The sequence below is a fragment of the Chiloscyllium plagiosum genome, unplaced genomic scaffold (assembly GCF_037043375.1).
Source record: "Chiloscyllium plagiosum isolate Xiang-an unplaced genomic scaffold, Cpla_swu_hap1 HiC_scaffold_16, whole genome shotgun sequence".
Lineage (NCBI taxonomy): Eukaryota > Metazoa > Chordata > Chondrichthyes > Orectolobiformes > Hemiscylliidae > Chiloscyllium > Chiloscyllium plagiosum.
Window position 1 is genome coordinate 21,504,855 of NW_028270154.1, and position 27,446 is coordinate 21,532,300.

A 27,446-nucleotide genomic window follows, 5' to 3' on the forward strand; every position below is an offset into this window, starting at 1 on the left:
CTATAGGAAGGATGTTGTGAAACTTGAAAGGGTTCAGCAAAGGTTTACAAGGAGTTGCCAAGGTTGGAGGGTTTGAGCTATGGAGAGAGGCTGAATAGGCTGGGACTATTTTCCCTGGACCGTCGGAGGCTGAGGGGTGAGCTTATAGAGGCTTATAAAATCATAAGGGGCATGAATATGGTAAGTAGACAAAGTTTTCTTCCTGGGGTAGGGAAGCCCAAAACTAGAGGGCATAGGATTAAGGTGAGAGGGCAAAGATTTAAAACGGACCTAAGGGGAAAGTTTTTCACGCAGTCTTGTGTTCATCGAATGACATCCAAAGGAAGTCGTTGAGCCTCGTACAATTACAGCTTTTAAAAGGCATCTGAATGTATATCTGAATAGGAAGTGTTAATCTAGTCCCATTTGTCAGTATTTGGCCCATATCCCTTTAATTTAAGATATCTGGTCAGCATGGACGAATTGGATGGAAGGGTGTGTTTCCATGCTATATATCTCTGACTCTATATACAAATGCAAAGATTTTGTTACGTCTGAGGTGAAATAAAAGAATTATAATTAAATGAAATGAAAGAATTATTTATCTTAGTAGGAGGAATAGGGGAAAAAGAATATTATTTAAAAAGTGACAACAGCATGTTATGCGGTGCAGCGTTTTGGGTGTCCTTGTACCTGAAGTGTGCAATTAATCACAATGGCACAGTGGTTAGCACTGCTGCCTCACAGCGCCAGAGACCCGGGTTCAATTCCCACCTCAGGTGACTGACTGTGTGGAGTTTGCACATTCTCTCTCTGTCTGCGTGGGTTTCCTCCGGGTGCTCCGGTTTCCTCCCACAGGCCAAAAATGTGCAGGTTAGGTGAATTGGCCATGTTAAATTGCCCGTAGCGTTCGGGGCAGGGGTAAATGTAGGGGAATGGGTCTGGGTGGGTTATGCTTCGGCCGAAGGGCCTGCTTCCACACTAATCTAACCTAATCTAAATCTCTAATCATGTTGGCAGTACTCTGACAGTAAAGAGGAAATCATATGGAATATTGGTCCTATTGCGTTGACCTTTATGAAACATACCTAGAGTACTGTGTGCAGGTGTTGTCTCCTTATTTAAGGAGAAATAATTGGACATTGTAAAATGTTTACTGCTAAAATCAATATAATTCTAATGTTAATTAGCGGGGAAAGGAGGTTTCAACTGAAAAGGTGAATTCCATCTCGGGTATTCGATATAACAAGCGATTGCTTCACATAGTTACAAGCGCATTCATCAGTTTCCATATACAAGTGGCAGGCAGATGTTCAATCTCTCAATCTTATCAGTTTGATCTCCAATACATAGAATCTCATTTCAAGTCACGTTTGCTAAAAGTGATATTCTAGTTGTTAGCGGTTGCAAGTTTGGATGTTCTTCTATGGGACTTCAGTATTTGCGGTGCATCTTGTAGAAGGTACACTGCTATTGCTGCATCGGTGATGGAGGGAATGAATGTCAGATAGGGTGCTAGACGATCTGGCTGTTTTGTCCTTGGTATGGGCTTCTATGTTATTAGAGCTTTACACTACTGATTTGTGCCTTGTAGATGATGCAAAAGGCTTTGAGGAATTGGGAGGTCAATGATTGTAGAATTCCTAGTCTCTTGTACAGTGACTCGTCCAGTTCAGTTTCTGGTCACTAATAATCCCAGGTTTTTTTATATTTGGCATTTCAGCAATGATAATGCCATACCAAGGAGCAATGGTTAGAATCTCCCTTATTGGAGATGGTAATTGTCCGACAGTATAGCACAGAGTTTGCTCATCATTTGTCAGCACAAACCTGAATGTTGTGTTTCAACATGGACTGGTACAGTATCTGAGTCACGAATAGCTTTGAACATTGTACATTGATCAGTGAAAATCTCCAAATCAGATCTGCTCTCTCATAACCAGCCCTTGTTTTATTCTCAGAATCTTCATCCTTTTTCCTCACCAAGATTTTCTTGAATTCCAATTTCTGTTCTTAACACAGATATCTATTATTGTGGATTTTTAGACCAGGTGTAATTGGATAACCTGTTAGCTGTCTATATACTTTTCCTTCCAGCTGTAAAGCAACCTAAATCACAAACAATTTCCAGAGATTCAACATATTGTCAGAATTAACTTGGTTTCAATTTGGTCTTAAAAGGACACCACACAAGTAGAAAATACAGGCTTTTCCCAGGGCAATCACGGAAGTTAATAATGTAAGAAAATTGTCTTATGTGGAAAGCTTCAGCTAGTTGTGCCTTTACTCCATGGAGTTTAGATTTGGCGTTCAGAACAGTGAGAGGTAATCTAACTGAATGGTGTAAAATTACCAGGAATTTCACAGTTGGTGAGAGGAAAATTCCCCTCAGGACAGAATCTAGAACTGTGGACAGATTCAGAGTTAAGTGTTGTCGGTCTAAAATGGAAATGGGCAGAAATTTCTTCTGGCTGAAGGTTGTGAATCTTTGGTATTCTCTGCCTCCAAAAGCTGTGTAAAGGCTGAGTCATGAAATATTTCCAATCTGAGTTGAACGGATTGTCAAACTATAAGACTGCACAATGACTCACCGGTTAGCACTGCTGCCTCACAGTGCCATGGACCTGGGTTAAATTCCAGCCTTGGGTGAATGTCTTTATGGAATTTACACGTTTTCCCCTTGCGTGTGCCTGTTTCTGCTAGGTGATCCAGTTTCCTCCAAAGATGTGCAGTTTGGTGGATTGGCCATGCTAAATTGCCCACGGTATTCAGAGATGTGCAAGCTATGTGCATTAGCAATGACAAGGTTATGAGTAAAGGATGGGAACTGGGACTGGCTGGAATGTTATTCAGAGAGCTAGTGCAAACTCAATGGACTGAATGGCCTCTTTCTGCACTGTAGGGAATTCTTTGATTTTACAGGAGGTGGTCAAGGGTTTTGGGGAACAGACAGAAATATGAAATTGAGGCCAAATAAATTCACTAGTCATCTTAATTTAATTTAAGGGCAGAGCAGGCTCAATAAGCATTAAGTTATGTTGTTTTCTGGTCTGATACCTATTTCAGTGAGAGGTCAGCCTGTCCTGCAAAATTATTTATTTTTGTATCACGATTATGCTTGTTGCTGGTGCATAGGGCTGAATGTTTGTTCCTTTCTTCAGCAATTTCTTTCATTCTGCTTGCAGTTGTATGGATTTGGTACAAGGTCCAAATGTCACTTGCTTTTTTCAAGTTTAGATTACGTACTTGATACTGTGATGTATCACAACAAAGAGTGACCAACTGAGAATATCTGTGCGTATTAATCTTCAGATTATCAAAGTGTTTGTCATCTTGGGGTTTTTCAACCTGTAAGGATTTTTATTGGTAAATCTGTAATGGGGAGCACTTGCAAATGTGTAAATTTCAATGAAAACAGGAAGCTAAAAGCTTCTTTGTCAGGAAGAGAGAGCTAGTGAAACAGTCGTATTAATCTATATCAAAATGATATTAGTAGAAGCCTGTGCTCACATCAACATTGAGAGCCTTTTGGTTAGATGTGGAAAACACAAAAGGAAGACTTAATTTTTAATATTGTGAACTCGCACACATCCCCAAGTGCTAGGAAAGAAAGTCTTGGAAATATTTCCAGCATTTTTAAGTAATGACAAAAGAGGCAACTTTAAAGGATGCTAATATACTCAGCAGGAGAGCATGCAAATTCACGACTTTCTCCCGTGCACCTTCTTCCCTTTAAAGTTTTTGTGAAGAGATGTAACTTGGGAGCTGGTTAGATTCATTGTTGGTCTCTTCACCAAGCTGGTAGGTTTGTTGGCATGTGTTTTGTCCCCTTTCCAGGTGATATAATCAGTGCTGTGTTGCCTCCTGTGAAGCGCTGCTGAACTGTTCTGCTTTGAATTTATGTGGTTCTGGTTGAGCTGTTGGGGTATCTGTTTTTAGCAAAGACTTTGTATAGGTGGTGTTCTTCCTCTCTTCGCAGTTCAGGGGTACTGCAGTGTATTGCTGCTCTTTTGAACAAGGTCCTAATGCAGCTCCTCTTGTGGGTGTTCAGGTGATTGCTGTTGTAGTTTAGGGTCTGATCGGTATGTGTGGTCTTTCTGTGCACTTGCTGTGCATTCACCATTCTGTGTCCTTGTTACCATTACATCTAGAAATGGGAGTTGATTGCTGTTCTCTCCTCTCTAGTAAATTTGATCTTAGTGAAAATGCTGTTGATCTTCTGGTGTTGGTTCTCAATTTCAGTTCTTTTGATTATCACATGAATGGCAACCATGTACCTCATCCATAACTTGGGTTGGATCTGGGAGAGGTCTGTCTGTTCAAGTCTTTGCATTACTGTTTCAGCTATGAGCCCTGAATGAGTGAGTCCATAGGTGTCTCTTTGATTTTAATTTGATTTGTTCATATACCTGGTCATTGAAGATGAAGTTTGAATATGCTGTCTTTGTTGATGGGTTTGTAGTCTGTTTGTATGTTCTGGTTATCCAGGAGTTTTGTTGTAGGTACTTTGGCTAAAGTTATGTCAATTGAAATAAAAAATGCCCTAACGGATACCCCCATAGCTTTGTCTGCAGATGACTGGCAGACAAGCAATACCAAGAAGACAAGACAGGCCCCAATAGATTGGCTATTCTCCCACACATTTAAAAACATTTCGGAACTGACAGCTAGACTGCTCCGACAACTAAGGATCTTGACAGCACTCAAATCAGCAGCCACACTCAGACAGCAGCTTAGCAGAATAAAGCACCTGTTACCCACTGTGTGCAGGACGAATGTAATTTACAGAATCTCATGTAGCGACTGCACTAAGCATTATGTAGGACAAACAGGCAGACAGCTAGCAACCCGCATCCATGAACACCAACTAGCAACCAAGCAACGCAACCAACTCTCCCCAGTATTCATGCACACAGACAGCAAGAACCATGAGTTTTACTGGGATAATACAACAATACTAGGACAGGTTAAACAAAGAACAGCAAGGGAATTCCTGGAAGCATGGTACTCATCCTCTGATTTCATCAATAAACACATTGATCCAGACCCAATATACAATGGAAATACCACAACAGGCACCAACTGGCAACAGTTCAAACAGGACTACATAAATTCAAAGCTGAACAGTACATCAGTGCTTCACAGGAGGCAACACAGCACTGATCATGTCGCCAAGAAATGGAATAAAGTATCAACCAGCTCGACGATCAGACCAACAAGAAATCCAACCTTCCTCCCGAATTTCCCCTCCTGCAGACTCACTGATGTTGAATATTCCTTATGCAAGCCAGGATAATTCTATTGTGAGCAACAGGCTCTTTGACTTCATAATAGCCTGGATGGCAATGCAAGTGTGTGGACCAGTCATTGAAGTATTCTTAGGAAGAGATGCTCTTTGATATATGCCTTTCTGTGATCTCTGTAATTAAATGTTTTAGTTTAGTGTTAGGACCAGTTATTTGCAATCTATGATCTGACTATTCACTGCTTGGACAAAGTCAGGATGAAAGACAAATGGTCTTTAATTAGATAATGATAATAGTTACATTTTGTATAGTGTGTTTGCTTTGTGAACTGCTCTCGAAAGAAGCGTTTTAGTGACAGAACTGTTTTAACACATCCTAAAGATTATATGGGGAGTCATTTCGCTCAGTTGGTTTAATGGTCAGTTTGTGATGTAGAATGATGCCAGCAGTGTAAATTCAGGTCCTGCACTGGCTGAGATACAAGGACTCTCCTCCTCAATCTCTCTCCTTGCCTGAGGCATGGCTACCCTCAGGTTAAACCACCTCTTGAATGTGAAAGCAGCCCTATGGTCCTGTAGCATCATGGCAACTTTATCTTTTCAGGGTTGGATAGTAACTGTTACAATCTGCTTGAATCATAGGTGACATGTAAAAATAGAATTCATTTTGTATCTGTTTTATAAACTGTCAAAATTATTGTACTTTTAAATAGTTGGAATGAAAAGGATGCTAGAAATGCATTGCAATCAGGTATTATTTCTTAGCCTGACATATCAAACATACACCAAAAGATGGCAGTATGTTTTCTATTCAGTGTATATAGCGGTTTTGAGGCCATCACGGGTCATTTCTGTACTTCAGTTTCAGCAATGCAATGAGACTGGATGTCTATCATAATGTATAACGAGATGCACTTTCGCTGAACCATATCCAGTAAGAGTGTTTTACTTTCGCTGAGTATTTTTGGATGCGATCTTTATGCTCATTAATTACTAGTTTATGCTGCGTTTTTCATTTAACTATACTCTGACTTTGTAATTATTCAAGAAGAATGCAGCAAATTAATTTGGAGCTCACCAAGAATGCAATTGTGTGTGATGTGTACCTGAAGGTAATGCCCCCCCCCTCTCCATTTTCTGTATAAAATATACAGCAACTTCTCTCTTTCCATGTTTTGCTTTTTACTCAAAAATATTTTCTTCAGGTTTCCTTGATTTCCAATTGACTCCAGAATGTACCCAGACCTGTTTTGAAAATTTACTTGTGTTCTTAATGATGGTATGAAGAAAAAATAAGTTTTGCCCCCTTTCCCTTAGTTAGTGTTCCAGTGCTGTGTATGTGAGATGGTCCAAATAGCTTCTGATGTAGAGTACTGAGTAATCAAGATCTGAGTGGAAGAAGTCATGTCTACAAGCTGTAGCATGATTTTCTGTACCAAGAGTATCACCGACTAATGCATTGGTGGAGTAAGCCATGGCCGTTGTCATCATTGATATGTGTCTAGAACTGGAAGCTGGTGTGGACTCTGCTCATATTTGCACGTGTGATGCCACTGTTGCCACCCCCAAGCCACTTCTGGCTTTCCTTGGCAGCCGCTTTCCTGCATCCCATTCAACTCAATAACCAACTCCCTTAATAAAAGCAAAAGCAGATGCTGGAAATCTGAAACAAGCATAAAGAATGCTGGAGAAACTCAGCAGATCTGGCAGCATCTGTGGAGAGAGAAAAAGTTAGCTTTTCAAATCCAGTGTGACTTCGTAAGAACTGGCCCCCAGCTCTCCTGCTCACCACTTCACTAGTCGCCCTCATATCCCATTCAGCACCTCACTTACTATTTCTCTGGTCACCACTCCTAACCTCATGCTCCCTTTCTACCACTTGTTGCCTTGCTTCCTAAGTCCCAGAAACAATGAACAGCATGGCAGCACAGGAAGAAGTGAGAACACCTCGAGTCCAGGATTTGAATTTAATTTAAAATATTTGAAAAGCACTCATTTTATTGCTCCAAATCCTTATACAGGCACCTTGTTATGGTGTCACAGCACTTCAGCTGCATGGATGGTGAGTACACTTCTCCAATGCAGTGGCGATAAATGCAGCCTATTTTGGGGTGGCACATTTTTAGCTTAAGGTATTTCTGTGATACCCGAATCTAAATCACACTGCATTTTGTTGTTATTGAGAGAAAGTGAGGACTGCAGGTGCTAGAAAAATCAGAGTCGAAAAGTGTGGCGCTGGAAAAGCACAGGAGAGCCACCGTCCTGATGAAAAGCTTATGCGCGAAAAGTCGACTCCTGCTCCACGGATGCTGCCTGACCTGCTGTGCTTTTTCAGTGCCACGCTTTTTGTTTTATTGTTGCAGTGAATTGGAATGTAAATTCAGCTTTGCTAGTGTGCCCAAGCAGCCTTGTATGTGGATTTTTCTCCACCACTTCAGCCAAGCAACAGGAGAATGGGCAAATTTTCCTAACCGAGGAAAGAATGGGATAGTTATTGTTTTAACAAATAATTAAGAAATGTGCAGAAATGAATGGAGTTCTAATAGGTTAACAGCCCATCATTAAACTAAGAGTAAGTGCAGAATGATAAACCTCTCCTGAGCTCCAAACACATACAGAAAGCAAGTCATCTCATGATCAAGTTGCATGTCCCAGAAGTAAATATAACACCTGTGCCTTTCTCATCAATTTATTTAGTTTATGTAGAGTTAATACATGCTTTGAGGTGCAGGGAATACAATGAGAGGGAACAAAGTTCTCAGCATTCCATGTCCAACCAATATACTTAGTCCTGATGGCTTAATAACTATTCCAGTTCCAGCAAGTCAGATTTTTTAGCTTTGTAAGTGCTACTATAGTTGAGTGTCAAATTGCTAATGAGGTATATTTCACTTTTGTTCCAGCTCAGTAGCTGGTCCTGAGGAATGCTGGCTATTGACCGAAAGCCAGTTTCAAGTGGTTATAGTTCAGGCGAAAATCTGCTTGAATCCCCACTGTCTTGCACTTCATAACTTCACAGACATCAGCTCAGGTAAGAGATTCACTCTTTTGTTGCACTTATTTTTCTGATCCCACACAATTGTCCAAGGTTGCAGACAATACCTCCTGTGAGCCACCAATCTCTGGAGTTCCTCCAGGTCAACATGCTTTATTGTTATAACTTCAGCTTATAGTATTAATGGACAAGTGTAATCCCTGAATTTCGTTTGATGGATTTTGTTTTGTTTAATTAGTTAACACCGTCATTAAAACATTCATATGAGGTGACAGAAGTTTCTTGAACAACAGAGTCGAAGTTTATTACACTTTTTAAAAGCAAGCTCTCTAAATAAAGTGAGGGTGGGAAAGACCTCAAAGCACATTGAAAATGGTTGAAACTTTGTCTATTGACACTTTCCGTAATAGACACCCGAATCTCACTGCTTAAATTTATACTTGACTGACGTCTCAGTTTCTATACTGTGGAGCCGCTTCATTGAATTATTTACATGTCTGCTGACATGAACTTTTCACAAATCTGAGACTCTAAACTTATTCACTTCTAATAACCTATATATTTCTAACCAAACTGCCCTGGTTTGGAAGTTTCACTAACTGAATCTTTCTGCTAAATTGATTCGTTCTTTAAACTCCAACCAGAGCAACTAACGTTGCTCTGGTTGGAGTTTAAAGAACGAATCAATTTAGCAGAAAGATTCTCTTGTTTTCTGAGTTTAATTTAAAAGCTTGCTCAATCCTGGGATCCTGTGACCTGAAAACAAAGCTGGTGCCCTGAACTGTAACATTACTGGGACCTTCAGTCACATGTTTCTAACAGATTCTAAATTTGATCCCTGAACCAGAAAAGGGCTCTGACATTGTTCCTTCCAAAGAAAATGCTTGAAATAAATAACCAACCAATCACCTCTATTTTGAAGTCCAAAAACGATTTGTATATATAGTCATTACATACCATTTGTCACAGTGATTTATGTTGTGGAATCAAACTGTGCGTGACTAGCTGCTGAACATCTCCTGTCCATATGCAGGTATAAGTCTTGATTTACTTGTCTTAGGATTTGACCATCTAGGTTCAGATTGCAATGGGGAGGAATTGTATGTTGGGCCATGCCTCAATGTTGTGATCTCACCTCTTGTATAGCTGTGTCTTTCCATTCTATTTTCACCATGTGGTAGCAGTGGTAGATTGGATTTATTGAAGAAAAACACTGCTGAATCTGTGTTATTATCATTCAATCTATGTTTTTTTTGCTGCTCTCTTTAGTTTCTATTTCTTGATGAGTTAGTTGCACAATTGCTAAAATTCTCAATCTAGCAATTTTAAAACAAACATTTGTGCTGGTTTCAATAAATTTTTGATAATATGAAAGTTCTCTTAATTGATCATTTCTGATCCAGGCTTATTTAATATTGGAAACAAGCTTTTGGTCAGTTTGGATTTACTGTTCAAAATAAGAAACCATATCAAGCTCGGAGAAGATCCAAGGGATGTGACTATTCCCATATTGAACTCTGTCCAAAAATTTACAGGTAGGTTACATTTTTTTTTATCTAATAACTTGTTCAAAGATGTTAGCACACACCTCTGGAGCAGGTGGCACTTGAGCCTGGGAGTCCTGGCATAGAGGCAAACACATTACCACTGCCTCTCCAAAATCCATCACAGATAAGTTTAATAATTTTTGCATGAGTTGGTTTTAAGTGGCCGCAATTCCATTGTTAAAATGTAGCCAGGAAATTCTGGATAATCTGTTTTGAAGTTCCAACATTGCAGTCTTGTGGTACACTCATTTGCTATGAGGCATTTTGTGAGCTATTGTACTTATTAGTTTAGCAGTAGCTGTTTTAATTAATTACTCTCTGTGGGAACTTCACTAAACTGCTCTGAACATTTGGGCTACGCACTAATTTTTGTTTGCAGTTCCTGAACGAGATTGATTATGAAATATTCTTGAATTGAAAGCATGATAGTAGTTATAATGTTTGTATGTCCTGTGTAACTGAATAGTGATGTGCCATAACTTGGGTATTGAAAAGGTTAAAATAATGTTTACTAGCCCTGAAAATACATTTGTGTATTTGCAAACTTGCCTTAAATTTTTGTGATTGAAGGTTTCTTTACAAATGGATTAATAATCATAAATTACTGCCATCTCAGTTATAACCATATGGAGATGCTGGCATGTTTTAATAATTATTTTAATGAAACAAATACATATTACAAGCAATTAGGTACAGTGGGTATGCCTGTTTCACACCAGAGTCTTCCATCAAAGGAGAATGGAAAGATGGAGAGAGCACTAGACTGCAGGGCAAGGATGGTGGAAGAAAAGGAGCTCAAGAGTCAAAAATATGTCCTCGCCATCGCTGTTGATCCAAAGAATCCTGGTCAGGCAATGACCATCTTCAACAATTGAGAATTTAATGACTGCCCCATCACAGACAATGGCATTGCCATCATTGCATACCTCTCTATCAATATCCTGCGTACTGCCATTGTGACAATGCAGCTCCTTTAACAAAATTATGTTATCCATGTTTTTTCCTCAGAGGGGTTGTAAAGACAGAGGTTCCAATATGTCTGGAAATACCTACTTGAAAAACCTTTCAAGTGTTTTTTTTAAAACACTTGTAGAATGAAAGGGGAGGGGCCAGTTCTCCCAGTTCAGTACTTGGTTTGGTTTTAGCAAGCTGTTTTATTTGCAACTGCAGATCAAGTTTGAGCTGGGGACCCAGAGACGCTGCTGGCGACACAAAGAAGCAGTTCCATAGTGATTCTTTCTCTCTCTTTTTTTTGCCAAGTGGGTGTTTATGGGATGTTGCAGGAAATTAGAACAGCTCGCTGTTAAGTAGCATTTTTGTCTTGGTTGGGTTTTCCAATAGTTATGTTATTCTAAATTCAGTTTTCTTTTGTTCGTGTATAAATAAATTCTGTCTTATTTAAAACTGAGTGATTGGGCTGGCTGTATCACTCCTGCAATGATTAGATTAGAATCCCCACGGTGTGAAAACAGCCCCTTGGGCCCAACCAATCCACACAGACTCTCTGAAGAGTAACCCACCCAGACCCATTTCCCTCTGACTAATGCACCTAACACTATGGGGCAATTTAGCATGGCCAATTCACCTAACCTGCACATCTTTGGACTGTGGGAGGAAGCCAGAGCACCCGGAGGAGACCCACGCAGACACGGAGAATGTGTAAACTCCACACAGACAGTCACCTGAGGCTGGAATCGAACCTGGGACCCTGGTGCTGTGAGGCAGCAGTGCTAACCACTGTGCCGCCCCTATCTACACTTGCTTAAAACAGATAGAAAAGCTAGGGTCTGCCTTCTTGAAATGTTTTGAGGGTCTGGTCCATAACACTACTGATCAGCAACTGAACTGGACTAGCCATATAAATATTACAAGAGCAAGAGAGAATATGGGTCTATGACTTTGAGATAGAGGATTAGGGATAATCATACTGAATTGCAGACCAAGCTTGAAGAGCTGAATGACCTGTTCCTGCTTCTCCTAGTTTCTATGCTTTATATGTTTTAAGAGACTAGAAATCTTGCAGCAAGGAACTCCACTCCTGACTCCCCAAGTCTGCCCACTATTTATTAGGCAAGTGGACAGTATTTCATCACACTCCTGGCTTGTGTCGTGTAGAAGATGGTGGACAGGCTTTGGGCTGTCAGGAGATGAATTAATTACAACAATATTCCTAGCCCTTGAGTATCTGTAGTAGCCCTTGTATTTATTTGGTGAGTTCAATTGAATTTCTGGTCATTGGTAACCTCAGAATATTAATTTTGATGGATTTGGTGATGGTAACACCATTGAATATCAAAGGGTGATTTGATTGTCATTTATTGGAGATGGTCATGGCCTGGCATTTGTGTGGTGCGAATGGTACTTCCCACTTGTCAGCCCAGAACTTGTTGCATTCAGGAATGGACTGCTCCAGTATTTGAAAAGTCACGAATGGTGCTGAACATTGTCCAGTCATCAATGAACATCCCCACTTCTGACCTTATGATGGCTGGAAGGCCTTTAACGAAGCAGCTGAAGATGGTTGAACCTAGCACACTACCCTGAGGAACATCTACAGAGATGTCCTGAAGCTGAGATGACTGACCTCCAATAACCACAACCTTCTTCCTGTGTTTCTGGTATGATTCCAACCTGCAGAGAGTTTGCCCCCTTATATCCATTGATTCCAGTTTTGCTAGGGATCCTTGATACCACACTCAGTTCGGTTGAATGTGGCCTTGATATCAAGGTTATCGCATTTGCCCCACCTCTGGAATTCAGTACTTTTGTCACTGTTTGACCCAAGGCTGTGTTTAGGTCAGGAGCAGAGTTGTCATCGTAGGCAACCTGCGTGTTAGTGAGCAGGTTATTGCTATGCAGGTGCTGCCTGTTGGCACTGTTGATAATATCTTGCATTTAGGAGAGTAGACTAATCAGGCGGTAATTGGTCATGTTGGATTTGTCCTGACTTTTGTGTACAAGACATATTTGGACAATTTTCCACAATGTTGGGTAGATGCCAATGTTATAACTGTACTGGAAAAGCTTGGCTAAGGGATCACTAAATCCTGGAGCACAAGTCTTCATTACTGTTGCTGGAATATTGTTGGGGCCATTTCCTTTGCAGTATCCAGTGCCTCCATCTGCTTCTTGATCTCACGTGGAGTAAATTGTGGCAGAAGGCTGGCATCTATGATGATGGATACCATTGAAGATGGATCATCCACCTAGCACTTTTGGCTGAAGATTAAAGCAAATGTAAGTGCCTGATCATTTGGACTGATGTGCTAGACTCCTCCGTCATTGAGGATGGGGATATTTGTGCAGCCACCACTTGCAATGAATTGTTCAAATATCCACCACCATTCGTGACTGAATGTGGCAGTACTGCAGAGCTGAGATCTGATCCGTTGGCTGTAGGATTGTTTAGTTCTGTCTAGCACTTAATGCTTATACTGGTTGGCATGCAAGTAGTCCTGTTTGTAGCTTCTCCAAGTTGACGGTTCATTTTCAGGTATAGCTGGTGCTGCTCGTGGTATGCACTAGGCTATGAGGTTACACATTGTCCTGGAGTACAATTCTGCTGTTGATAGGTGCACAGTCTTGAGTTGCTACACCTATTTGAAGTATGTCCCATTTTTCACAGTGATAGTCCCACATAACACGATGAAGGCTATTCTCAATGTGAAGTGAGACTTTGTCATCTCAAGGATTGTGCAGTGGTCACTCTTAATGATACTGTCATGGACCTCTGCATCTGCAGCTGGCAGATTGGTAAGGATGACATCAAGTATGTTTTTCCCTCTTGTTCATTCCTTCACTACATGCTGCAGATCCAATCTAGTAGCTATGTCCTTTCGGACACCACCAGCACAATCGGTTGTGTTGCTGTCAAGACATGTTCTTGGTGGTGAACTTGAAAGCTCCTTCGAGAGTGCATTTTGCTCCCTTGCCACCCTCAGTGCTTCCTCGAAGTGTTGTTCAATATGGAGCAGTACTGATTCATCAGCCGAGGAAGGACAGTATGTGATAATCATCAGGAGGTTTCCTTGCCTATGCCTGAAGGGGTCCACAGTCAATTTTGAGGACTCCCAGGGAAACTCCCAACTGTATACCTCTGTTGGGATTGTCCTGCTGCTGGGAAAGGACCTATCCAAGGATGTGATGGTGGCGTCTGGAGCATATTCATGGAATCATATCTTACAGACCATGTTGGGCTGTTGCTTGATGACCTTTTGAGACAGCTCTCCCAACTTTAGCGCTCACCTCCAGATGTTGTAAGGAGGGTTGACAGGCATGATATTTTGCCACTGTCGTTTCTGGTGTCTAGTTGATGTTAGGTAGTCCATCCGTTTTGATTTCTTCGTTGAGATTTTGTAGCGATTGTTACAACCAGGCCACTTCAGAGTGCGGTTGCGTGTCAACCACATTGCTGTGGCTCCTGGAGTGGGACCATTCGGTGCAGCCATTTTGGCGTGAGCGAATTGGCACAGCCTGTTTGGTGCAGCCTATTTTGCCACAGAACTGTTTAGGCGCAGAACTATTTTGGCGCAGATATACAGTAGTCATCAACGAAAATCAACATCAAAATGGAATTACTTAATGGGTAGTTTCCAGTAGTTTGTAGTTATTTGTGTATCAACTGCATTTAATCTGTGACTAGTCCACTCCTAACCGCGGTTCCTCAAAATTTCTAAAAAAAACAAGGTATAACCCATTAAATTCCCTGAATTTGTTTAATTTCAACAGAATATCATGCCCTGCTACGAGATGTACAAGTTCAAAGTCACAGTTGATAATGTCAGAGCGGCATTCAGGCTGTATTTCCAGAACCATTTCAAATAATTTATCATATGTTGTTCGTAACTTATTTGGGAGTAAAGCATACAACAGTGGGAACACACCTTTATGTATTTCCCTTAAAATAACATAAACTTGTGAAAATAGAGGTGGGGAAATTTTGAATGTTCCATCAACATATAACTTTTTTGATTGTTTCAGAAACTCTGCATTCCTTTTTCTTCCAAATATAAGAATTCTGCAGGTGGTGCTACTGCTGTCGGCTAGTAAACATTGTTCTTCATTATATTCATTAACAGAATATGTTTTAAAGCTATTTGGAATTACATGTTATAGTCATAGTCATAGAGATGTACAGCATGGAAACAGACCCTTCGGTCCAACTCGTCCATGCTGATCAGAAATCCCAACCCAGTCTAGTCCCACCTGCCAGCATCTGGCCCATATCCCTCCAAACCCTTCCTATTCATATACCCATTCAAATGCCTCTTAAATGTTGCAATTGTACCAGCCTCCACCACATCCTCTGGCAGCTCATTCCACACATGTACCACCCTCTGCGTGAAAACGTTGCCCCTTAGGTCTCTTTTATATCTTTCCCCTCTCACCCTAAACCTATGTCCTCTTGTTCTGGACTCCCCGATCCCAGGGAAAAGACTTTGTCTATTTATCCTATCCATGCCCCTCAATTCTGTAAACCTGTATAAGGTCACCCCTCAGCCTCCGACGCTCCAGGGAAAACAACCCCAGCCTGTTCAGCCGCTCCCTGTAGCTCAGATCCTCCAACCCTGGCAACATCCTTGTAAATCTTTTCTGAACCCTTTTTAATGTCTTCTAAATTTCTTGGATTTACTGGGTCCTACGAACCATTTTCTTCAGTGCTCTGTTATTAGGCATTGTTCCTTGGCAAGCTTCTGACAAATTTTCTAGGCACTCGTTAATCACTTGTAAAGTTCCCTCTACAGTTGTTTTTCTTTGACTAGTTATTTTAATAATAACTACAAACTACTGGAAACTGCTCATTTAATAATTCTACTATTATGTTGATTTTAGTTGATGACTACTGTATATCTGTGCCAAAATAGTTCTGTGCCTAAATGGGTCTGTGGCAAACTAGGCTGTGCCAAACAGGCCATGCCAAATCGCGGCAAAATGGGTGCACCAAATGGTCCTAAATCCTCTGAAGTCGCATGTATACCAGACCAGATGAAGACAGAAGGTTCCCTTCCCTGAAGACATTAGAGAGCTAGATGGGTTTTTCCAGCAATAAATGTGGTCATCAGTAAATTCTCAGTTTCACATATTTTCTAGTAAATTCAAATTCTATTATATGTCGTTTTGGGGGATTCAGGTACCCAGAACATTATCTGAGTTTCTGGATTAATAATCTAATGATAATACTAATAAGCCCTTATTAGCTATTCTAACAGGTGACAGTTGCTTTAACATGGGAAATACAGCATTCAGCAGTGAAAAGGAAACTTACAGTTAGTCACAGAACTGCAGTGAACAGTTTAATTCTTGAAACAGTCAGAGAATTTCAATAGCATTTACAAAGAATGATGCAATGGATTGGGTAGCATGATGGCACAGTAGTTAGCACTGCTGCCTCACAGCACTAGGAACCTAGGTTCGATTCTAGCCTTAGGTGACTATGTGGAGTTGGCACGTTCTTCCCATGTCTGCGTGGGTATCCTCTGCATGCTTCAGTTTTCTCCTACTGTCCAAAGATGTGCAGATTAGATGGGTTTACCATGCTAAACTGTCCCATCGTGTGCAGGCTAGGTAAGTTAACTGTGGAAAATGTGGAGTTATGGGGAGAGTTGAGATGATCTTCAGAAGATCGCTGTAGACCCGATGGGCTGAATGATCTCTCTCTGCACTGTAAAGATTCCATGGTAATCTTCAGTTAGTTGCATCTCTAAAAGAGTATTTTACATGTTTTTTTCCAAAATGTTCTCATCTTTACGTTAGTGATAATACATGTAAGAGATGGAAGAAACTGAGAGAAAATCATGGGATGGCTTCCTCGTGGTCATTGCTCTGCTCTGCTGAGCTTTCTCTTCACTGAGGGTATTATAGCCAATGATCATGTTAATGAACAAAAATTGACCCAGTCCAGCACCATTCGTGACTATAATGACATGATTTGTGGGATCTGTGGAGTAGCACCCAAACTCGAGGTAGCACAGAGAAGCCCCGAGAATATTCTTGCACTGAAAAATGTTGAGGTATATTTAAACACTAGTGAATTAATCATTCAGATTTCAGGGCGGCACGGTGGCACAGTGGTTAGCACTGCTGCCTCACAGCGCCAGAGACCCGGGTTCAATTCCCGCCTCAGGCGACTGACTGTGTGGAGTTTGCACGTTCTCCCCGTGTCTGCGTGGGTTTCCTCCGGGTGCTCCGGTTTCCTCCCACATCACAAAGATGTGCAGGGTCAGGTGAATTGGCCATACTAAATTGCCCGTAGTGTTAGGTAAGGGGTAAATGTAGGGGTATGGGTGGGTTTCGCTTCGGCGGGTCGGTGTGGACTTGTTGGGCCGAAGGGCCTGTTTCTACACTGTAATCTAATCTAATCTAATCTATCCCCATGTCTCCAAAAAACCAAACACACAGAAAATACTGCAAGTCCACAATGGTATCCTTCTAGCTTTCCCCTTCTCTTCTGTCTGCTGACCTCCAGGTCATTCCTGCCAGATGTGGGCACATGGTGTGGGTTGTGATGATTATGAGCCTTGAATCTCATCTCATCCCAATTTATCATGGCAAGCAGCTGCTGGGCCCCACACTAACCTCTTGCCTCAACTGAAGATTGGTGCTATTAACTAATATGTGGACTGATTTATTTTTCAGAGAAAATCTTGTCAGATGAGCAGCTGAATCAGCTTCAAGAGCTTCTATGGAATGGTTATTGGGCATTTGAATCCCTCACCATTCGTGACTATAATGACATGATTTGTGGGATCTGTGGAGTAGCACCCAAACTCGAGGTAGCACAGAGAAGCCCCGAGAATATTCTTGCACTGAAAAATGTTGAGGTATATTTAAACACTAGTGAATTAATCATTCAGATTTTATGTATTTTCTGGATATTTATGTCTCTAGCTTAATTGGAAGAGCCAGCTTGTCTTTGTGTTACACTGCCTCTAAATTGTTTCAGCCATCTCAAGTTTATGTCCTGATTATTGTTTTGCAGTTACTTCTTGATATCTGATGTATGTTAATTTGGATGATATTTTGCTGAGCAATTGGAACTTTATTTATTTTTCTTCTCATGTCTCTAGATTTGATCATAAAACACTTTTTGCTTTCTTGAAGTAATATGAACTTATCAGAAATACCATAACTATCTACATTCTGGTCTTTCAGTACATTTGGTAATCTCTATCCAATTTGACAAGCCGCTAGAGGAAAGGAAATGAGCTACATTGACAAAGTAATTGGGTATCAATGAAGGAGGGAAATGCTATTAATTTCACAGGAGTCATTTAATTGAAGCAAAAGTGTTGGTATTAATTTATTCTTGATTGTACTCTTCTCAAGACACAACGCGATTTCTCATTTGACTTACGGTATTGAAGGTGAGAGAAGGCAATGTTTTCACCCCTCTTGGTCTGTTCTTCAACAATATATCTAAAAGAACGGGTGGACAAATTTCAATAAACTTGGCTTGGGAATGGACGAAGAAAGAACAGATTGGTTTTTGTCCAAGATGCAGGTCTAGATCCTGAATTTTCTTTAAAGAATCCATTAAAGAAAGGGAGAGGAAGTGAATTGACTTTTTGCTTTTAAGAGTGCAGTTTGTTTTAGAATATGTCATATTTTCTCAACTGTTGTGTAGAATTTCTGTCAGCTGTCCAAATATGAGTAAAATTTCCAGAGTAATTTGTGGATTCATCTGAACTCTCAATGAAATAGGAACTCTCTTAAAAAGGTGTGTTTTTTTTTCAGTTTTGTAGTTACGGAGGAGTAACCATGCAGGGAAAATTCCCAAGAAAGAGCAGTATAATTATTGTAATCATTGAGGGAACATGGACTCTGCTGGCTGGGCTGGCAATTTTTGCCCTGACCTTAGTTGCCATTGAGAAAGCGGTGGTGAGCTGCTATCTTGAAATGCTGTAGTCCATTTGATGTAGGTAGTCCCACAATGCCATTAAGGAGGGAGATCCAGTGGCACTGAAAGAATGATGATCTATTACTAAGTCAGGATGGTGAGTGGCTTGGAGGGGAACTTGCAGGTGGTCCTATTCCCTTATATCCGCTGTCCTTGTCCTTTGAGATGGTAGTGGTTGTGAAAGAATATGAACACGGTGTGAAAAGACCATAAGACATCAGAACAGAAATAGACCATTCAGCCCATTGCATATGTTTTGCCATTCAGTGAAATCATCACTGAATTTATTATCTTTTCCCCATAACCCATGATTCCTTTGCTCAAAAATCTGTCTGCCTCAGCCTTCTCTAAATCTAACGGCCAAATGCGTTTACCTCTCAATGGTAAACAATGCCACAGATTCACTGCCCTCAAAAGAAATTCTTGCTCATCTCTACCCTAATTGGTGAGCCCCTAATGGAGGCAGTGCTTTGTTGAGTTCCCTCTCACTTGTTAATATTTTATAGTTAATAAAGTATTAATATTTAATACTTTAATATTTCCTAAAATTCATTTGCCTTGTGCAAACTTAAGCCTCAATATGGACATTGGTAATCTAATGTCTTAACATTGGTCTTGTCACAACGAAGATGAATCCTCTCCTTATTCGATGTCCACAGACAGAGTTGATGTTCTGTGGTAGTAACTTAGACTGCTACTTTGTATATCCCCTATCTTCCTAGTTCTAATCTGAAACCAATCATCTTTCTAGACAATTGTCTAGTCTGTTAGCAGTCAAGAAAATGCACATTGAACCAAATACCTGCGCATATCAGTAGCAGTGGAAATGCATTTATGTGCTAAAAGTCATGGAGTAATCCCTAATGTGGATTTCAGTCAACTTCTTTATTTCACACACACACCCCCCCCCCCCCCCACCCCCGATAATGGGACGTTAAGTCGATATGTTTAGAATGCACTGCAGGTGGCATTAACCAATTGTCCCCCTTTGTCTTTTCAGTTGTATTTCTTATTTTCCTTTTCTAACATCTTTTTCAGTTTACATGGCCTGACTTTCCTACCTCAGATGAAGTAAACGTGGAGGATTTTTGGTCCACAATGGAGAATGAAGCCATAGAGCAAGCAGCATTTCCATCCAGTATCCCAATCACAAAATTTGATGCATCCATAATTGCTCCATTTATACCGCCACTCCTGAGGGCACCTGTTGTAGTTAACAGTGAGAAAGATAAAAACCCTCAACCACAGTCAGTTGCTGGTAAGACTCAGCAAGTGTGTTGATTTAAATTTGGCATTTCTCCACAGGTTTCCGGCCTTGATGAAGGCCAACAAGAAGGCGCTGACCAAATGCGCAAGGATTTCCTGATATTTTCCCTGAATTGGAGCGGAGCAAAAAAAACATAATATATTCCAAACTTTTCATTTTGGTTAATACTTTGTATACTGACTGACTAACAATCCATTATTGCTAGATAATTGGATTTTGATTATGCTGTAAGCATTAATCTCTCAATTTAATATCATGTATTAACTATGAGGCATTCAGAGGGCCTCACTATTAATTGGAAATTTTGCAACATGTAAGCAACGAACTTCTGACTGATATCCATCATCCGCCCCATTGAGAAATAAGATCATTACTTCTACAGTATCTGCAGCATGAATATGGAGGAAACAAGGATGCTAATGATTTTATCCTTGAGAAAAGTATTAAAACTGGAAATGTTATTTTAAATATTGACCTTTAATTTCATTTTCCTTATTTGGAAACTTATTTAATTGATTGATCTAGGATGAATTATATGCTCATTCTTCATTTCAACAGGAAATCCAAGAATGCTGGTAAAATTGTTGCGCGATGAAGTTTTCAAACCAGAAGAGCTCAACTTTTACAGTGAAACTGAAATAAAAAACTTGCTAGTGTCATGTGATATCCCATTTCACCCCGATGACTCCAAGGTAAGTAATCTGTGCACAAAAAGTCGAACATCGAATATTCTACCTACTCGTTTGTACTCCCCACTGTATAGCCTTTTTATTAAAGAAAACTCATTATTATCTTTGTTCTTCATGTACAAGAAGGAATTTGTGTAATTTAATGTAGAATATTTCAACTAATTGATTACTTAGAGCACTCAAGGTGAATCCGTTAAATATGATTGATCTTTTTGAAAGGACACAATCACATTACAGGCAATTTTCAACCAAACTACTTTTGCTGCCATTGTGCTGAAGTAGAAGAGTAACTGAAGTTTTGACTGTAGTTGCCTGACCCATTCTTTAAACTTCAGGGTTTAAGCAGCATATCATCCTTACCATATTTTTTAATTTGGGAGGTAATGACATAGTCGTATTATCACGAGATTATTAATCCCAGAGACCCAGATTGTAGAATTGTATATCGATAATAATCTGGAAATAAGTGTCTAACGATGACTGTGAAACCATTGCTAATTGTCGGGGGGAAACCCCACCTGGTTTACTAATGTCCTTTAGGGAAGGAAATCGACCATCCCTACCTGACCTACATGTGAATCCAGACCAACAGCATTGTGATTGATGCTTACCTGTCCTCTGGGCAATTAGGGATTTGCAATAAAAACTGGTCCAACCAGTGAGGCCCACATCCTTGAATAAAAAGAAATTAAGCAGTGGGAGGAATGTTTCTTATTTTTGAATAATAGTGCTGCAAGACCTAATGTAGTCCTTGTTTAGAGATGTATTTAAAATATATGCAAGGATCTGGAAAGATAGTTTTATTGCTGGGTAAAATCCCAGGTATTTTCAGGGAAATGTTTCCATTCTTACTTTCGGTTTCAAAAGATCAACATAAAAGTGAAAATTAGAAAGTGAAAAATCGGGATAAATTTAGAGAAGAGATTTTTTTCAATCAGATTTTGATTTTAATCATAAACCTCAAAAAATATGCAAGAGACTAATCAGATCAAATTGCCAACCCATAGTCGTTGACTCTACCGCTGCCACTTTGCAGACCTGAATAGTGGTCTGAAAGCTATGTAATTTCCCATAGCCTTGTAATATTCTGATTCTACTTTAATAGCAAAATGCACGGGGCTTAGCTTTTCTAGATGGATTTTGTGCTGTAACATGTTGACTACTTAAAACTAATATTCAGAGTAAAAGTTCACCAACACAATATTTTGAAGCCCAAATATTTTTAAAACTTAACTGAAATCTGAAAGCATTCATGCTGAAATCTAATTTAGCAGAAATAAAACAGAAAACCTGAGGGATTCTCCACAGGTCTGGCAGCACCTGTGGATAGTGCAACAGTTAACTTATGGAGTCCAATATGATTCTTCAGAATTGATGCTGTCAGACCTGCAAAATTTCTCCAGCATTTTGATTTTATGTCACAGTGAAAGGTCCACAGTGTTTCACTTATATTTAATTTAGAAGTTGTACATGAATTATAAATTGTATGTGGTGTATCCATTTTGTTACTAAGATTTTTTTTAACTTGTAAATGGGGTGTAGGTTCATTGGCAAGGTTGGACTTTTCTTGTCCATACCTAATTGACACCTGAGAAGTGATAGTGAGCTTCCTTCTTGAACGGCTAAATTCTAAGGAGTGTAGGAAACACCCTCAACACTGTTAGAATGGGATTCCCAAAATTATGGTTCAACAGCAGTGAAGAAACTGACGATATTGCTCCAAGTCAGGATAGTGTGAACATTAGGTGATGTTTCCTATGCATTTGCTGCCCCAGTTCTTCTTGGTGGTAAGAGGTCACAGGTTTAGAAGGTGCTGTAGAAGGAACCTCTACAGTTGTTTGTGCATTTTGTAGGTTTTACACACTGATTGCTGTAGGTTTGTGGTTAAGGGCGTGGTAGGTGAGTCACCAATCAAACAGGCTGCTTTGCTTTGTCCTGGAAAATGGCAAATGTATTGTGTTGTTGGCACTGCTTCTCCGGACAAATAAAAGGCATCCTACCATATTTCTGACTTAGGAAGTTGCTGATAGAGAACTCGTGGCCTCTGATCTTCTCTTGGAGACATAGTTTTGTAAAGCTGGTTTAATTTTAGTTTCTTGTGAGTACCCGAAAAAGACTTTGTTATTCATCATGTAATTATGGGATGTTTCAGTTTACTTCTCTAATTTGACAAAAATTAGTTTTCTCTGATTCATCACCAGAAACCTGGTGAATGTTACTGAAAATTGATTTCAAAAGAAATTAAAATTTCAGTGACCTCCATCGAATCTGTAAATGGCATCTCAAACAATATTGCATTAGATGAGTTTTCAAAGTTCAAAGTACCCACATGTATTCATAAAGGCAGCTCACCAACACCTTTAAAAGACTTGGGAATGGACAATAAACATTTACCTTACCAGTTTGCCTATATTGTATGAACAAATGAAAAATGCCCTTCTATAGTACTCAAAACACTATAGAAAATTCAAATCTTTGCTATCTGAAGGGTTTAACTTAAGTGATGCTTCACTTTCTAGTCCCGAGTATCTGATCTCCCTTCCTTGAGTCTTTGTGAATCTGAGCTTCAACTTTTTCAGCTTCAGATAATCCCTTGAAGTTTTAACTGAACAATTTTTGTCTGAAAATTTAAGGCTAAACCCCTTCTACTGAGGTAATCTCTTTCTTAACTGTTTTAAACTATCTTAGTTCTTCCGATGAAATTGTATTACACACCAAGATTGAATCGTGACTTCTGTAAAACAAAGCAAAAAGGGCTTTACAACCAGTGTTTATGGGTGTTGCCCCCAAGACAAAGAAAAAGCTTCCAAGTGAAGCCTAATCCCAAGAGTTTTGTCTGTTTGTTTTAAAATTCTCTCCATGTAAACAAAGTTCTCTTTAGACTCCAAGAGCTACCTCTCATATTGTTTTATAACAGAAATCACAAGAATGCTTATATGATAATTAATAAACCCCAAGACCTTCAGATGAAATGCCACATGCCATTCAAATCCAAAATCTAAAATAAGTGAGATTTATATATCATACCTTGCACCACACTACCTTATCTCTTCCCCTTGAATATTGTTATGACACAGGGTAAACCCACTCTTAATTTTAAACCAGTAACACAGAAAGGATGTCGCCTATACACTATCCTGTGAAAATTTGAGTTAAAATAAAAAGTAACTTTATTTCTTAAAGTATAGCAAAGAATAATTAACCAACAACTATTTACAACTCCTTCCTCTAACCTATCTTTTACTTCCCCTTCTATAATATTAGCTCAATAAAATCTCCCGATTAAGATTTTCCAAAAATTCAGATTTCAAAACCAGGTAGCTGTCGAATCTTCCCTTTGTATCTTCCTCTGTAGGTTTTCTTCTTCTTAGGATTTCTCTTTCAGAGATGATTGATACATAGCTGTACATTTAAAGGGAACTAAGTTTCCGGGCAGTTTGCAGATATTGGTGGCTTGGCAGTGCTCTCTCAACTGTTCCCGACCTCCTGGTCTTATACCCCCAAAGCACCCGGATTGTGTCATTAATTTTTAATATCATCAATATACTAAATTCACACTTGATTGGAGTTTGGTATTCTTTGGGGGTATAATTTAAACTGACCTAATTTGAATTTGTTTTTGGCTCCAGGCCACCAGCTACTAGCTGCTGGACCAAAAGGTTACATTGTATCTTTTTCAGAACACTTGGTGCTATTAGGTAGTTCTAGCTTTTAACTTTCTTAAAGGTACAGTACACCCACATCTTCATAACAATATCTTGAAATCTTCAATCACCTCACCCATTGACCTTCCAAATTCTGGGGTGTTCATCTGTGTTTTGTGAAATCTCCCCTCACAATGCAACTTTTGGAGTCCAGGTATTGTTCTTGTAAATCTACTGTTTGCTCTATTTGAGATTAGGCAGAGATGGAAGCTCATTAAGACAATTATTGTTCAATATTTCTTATTCTGAAGCATAATATGCATGCCCGACTAAATAACATTAATCATGACCCTATCCCAGCAATGTCTGGAAAAGGGCAGTCTTTGAGCAATTTAGTTTTGCTCTAATCTCTCTACAGAACGAGGTTCACAGATTGTTCTGTTCAGATGAGAATTAGTTTCTTTGCAAAATCTTCATGTGCAGAAATAAAAACTGCAACAGAGCAGTTTTATAGATTGTGATGCATATAATTGCTCTTATACCATTTAATTATAATCCAATTTTTAACCTTTTCATTTCAGAACCATCTATGAGTGAGTTTATTGCCTGAGATTCAATAAGAGAATTTGCTCAAATTGTTAAAAGCAATCGAGTAGAATAAACTAAATTTTCTGTCCAAACAAAATGCTTCTGGTTCGCAATTAATCAAGATAATTTTCTTGATATTCTGCAATTAATATTCTGCAAGTATGATCAGAGGTTGAATGGAATAATTCCTTTTATGTGTTATTATTTGGCATTTGAATTTAACTATCAGACTGAAGACTTCCTTGTTTGCGTCCATTTCAAACTTGTGCCATTTGGCTTTCAAACAACTCAAAAGAAGTTGACATGGTTTTTCCAGTATGAAGAAGAGATTTAAGCTGGACTGTTGCCTCTACCAGACTGTTCCAGTGCATTGTGAACTTCAACTCTGACCCTTGTAATCTAGCTAGCACTTCACATCTGTGTGATGAAGATTGCCAAGAGCCTCAAGTTGTGAACCAGTGTTAGATTTCACATTAACAATTTGCAATGAATTCTGCAAGGCAAACGTCATTCTCAAAAAAAGCAATGACATATGCAGAACCTCTATCTGCCTGTCCAACTGTTGGCTACCAAACGGCCCTATAGATTTAGGAGTAGTATATATATGTCTTGTTATTACCACCTATTTCCTACTTCCTGTTGGCTATCACATCTTCACGTAACCGGGCAGCACAATGACTCAGTGGTTAGCACTGTTGCTTCCAACCTCTAGTGACTGTCTATGGGAAGTCTGCACATTCTCTCTCTGTCTGCGTGGGTTTCCTCCAGGTGCCCCAGTTTTCTCCCACAATCCAAAGATGTGCAGGTTAAGTGGATTAGTCTGGGTAAGTTGCCCATTGTGTCCAAGGATGAGCAGGTTTGGTTGGTTTGGCATGGTAAATGTGGGATTGTAGGGATAAGTTAGGGGCTGGGTCTCCGTGGAACGCTGTTTGGTGGGTTGATGTGGACTTGATGGGCCAAGTGGCCTACTGTACAGGTTCTGTTCTGTTCTAACCAGACCCCTATAGCTTGAGCTCTTATTGTGCTTGTTCATGTGTGCATTTTGTTTGCCACTCAGGATCTGATTCTATCACTCTTTTTCACTTTTGTTCTTCATTTTAAAATTATTTTCTCCTTAGTTCTCCTAACTGTTATTCTCATATCTCTTTCATTACTCCACTCTTCTGTACTCTGACCTCACAGTTGTCCTCCCTCTGCCCCTGACTCATCACAAGCAGCAGGTCAGTTGTCCTACTTTACACTCATTGCAACTTCTGCATCAGGCTCCAATTGTGGCTTAACTTTGTTAGTCTTCCTGTCTAACTGGCCTCTCCAGCTGTTGACTGTGTGGACTCTGCCAGCAAATCAACTCTCATCACCCAACTACTGTACACAATTCACTCCAGAATATCTATTCATTTGTGAACAAGGCCCCTGCTATTTGTTAACTTATTGTGGATGAATACATTGACGTTAAGAAAAATTTGGCTAAAGAGTGATGATACCTCCTCCTGCCCTATTTGAGGCTTTTCCGCCTGGTTACATCTTCCACTCCTTTCCCTGTCAAGACTATTATAGTAGCGCTGAAAATGTGTTGCTGGAAAAGTGCAGCAGATCAGGCAGCATCCAAGGAGTAGGAGAATCGAGGTTTCGGGCATGAGCCCTTCTTCAGGAAGGGCTCATGCCTGAAACGTCAATCCTCCTGCTCCTTGGATGCTGCCTGACCTGCTGTGCTTTTCCAGCAACACATTTTCAGCTCTGATCTCCAGCATCTGCAGTCCTCACTTTCTTCTAGAAGACTATTAAAGTACCCATAATGTCATCAGCACAGGGAAAAAATTCTTATCCATGTATTTGTAGCCAGAGAATGACCCGCAGTGTCTTGTCTTCCTGCTCCCACACCTTTGACTTTGATGTCCCTCGAGGAAATATCTTTGAACGCCCCTTGTTTTTCTCCCAAGTGATGTTATCTGAAAGAGCAGTGTTAGTTTTCACATGTATGTTAATGTTTTCAGCTGTTTTCATGATGATCTCTCTTGACTCCTGTCCTGTTGTTAAATTATCAGATTGCTAATCTAATATCCAACACTGAACAATTAAATACTGGAAATACTTTGTTCAGTGTGTGTTTCAAATTATGTTCCTGGCTACTGACTCCATCCCTCTCCCTGGCAATCCTCAAGAATAAAATCATCTTTTCACAACATTTGGTCCAGAAATTAACATTGGACTTCAGATTCATGCCATCACTAAAACTATCTATTGCCACCATTGTAACTTTATCTTGTAAAAGTTTATCTGTGATTAAAATCCTTCTTTGTACCTTTGCTACTTCTAGACTCGATTAATCCAAGACACAAATGGCAAGTCTCTGATATTCTGCCTTGTGTAAACTTAAGGTCTTCTAAAACATTGCTTGTGCCTTGCAACAAGGCATGATCCCAATTTACCCCTAAGATCACTGACCTGCATTGACTCCCTCTCAAACAATGTCTTAATGTTAAATAATTTATCATTGCTTTCAAGTCATGATTGTGGGTATGTTTACTGAGCTGGGAAGTTGATTTGTAGGCTTTTCGTCCCCTGTTGAGGTGACATCTTCAGTGCTTTGGAGCCT

General features: G+C 39.9%; 1 protein-coding gene across 5 annotated transcripts in view; it reads left to right on the forward strand.

Annotated features, from left to right (window-relative positions):
* Positions 1-27,446, forward strand: part of hmgxb3 (HMG box domain containing 3) — a 92,469-nt gene that overhangs the window by 48,358 nt on the left and 16,665 nt on the right. For all 5 annotated transcript variants that reach the window (XM_043703262.2, XM_087995202.1, XM_043703264.2 and 2 more), the window contains exons 15-19: positions 8,128-8,255; positions 9,623-9,754; positions 17,402-17,586; positions 19,701-19,920; positions 20,488-20,621. In XM_043703262.2, coding sequence (XP_043559197.2) covers positions 8,128-8,255; positions 9,623-9,754; positions 17,402-17,586; positions 19,701-19,920; positions 20,488-20,621 — 799 coding nt within the window. The remainder of the gene's footprint in view (positions 1-8,127; positions 8,256-9,622; positions 9,755-17,401; positions 17,587-19,700; positions 19,921-20,487; positions 20,622-27,446) is intronic.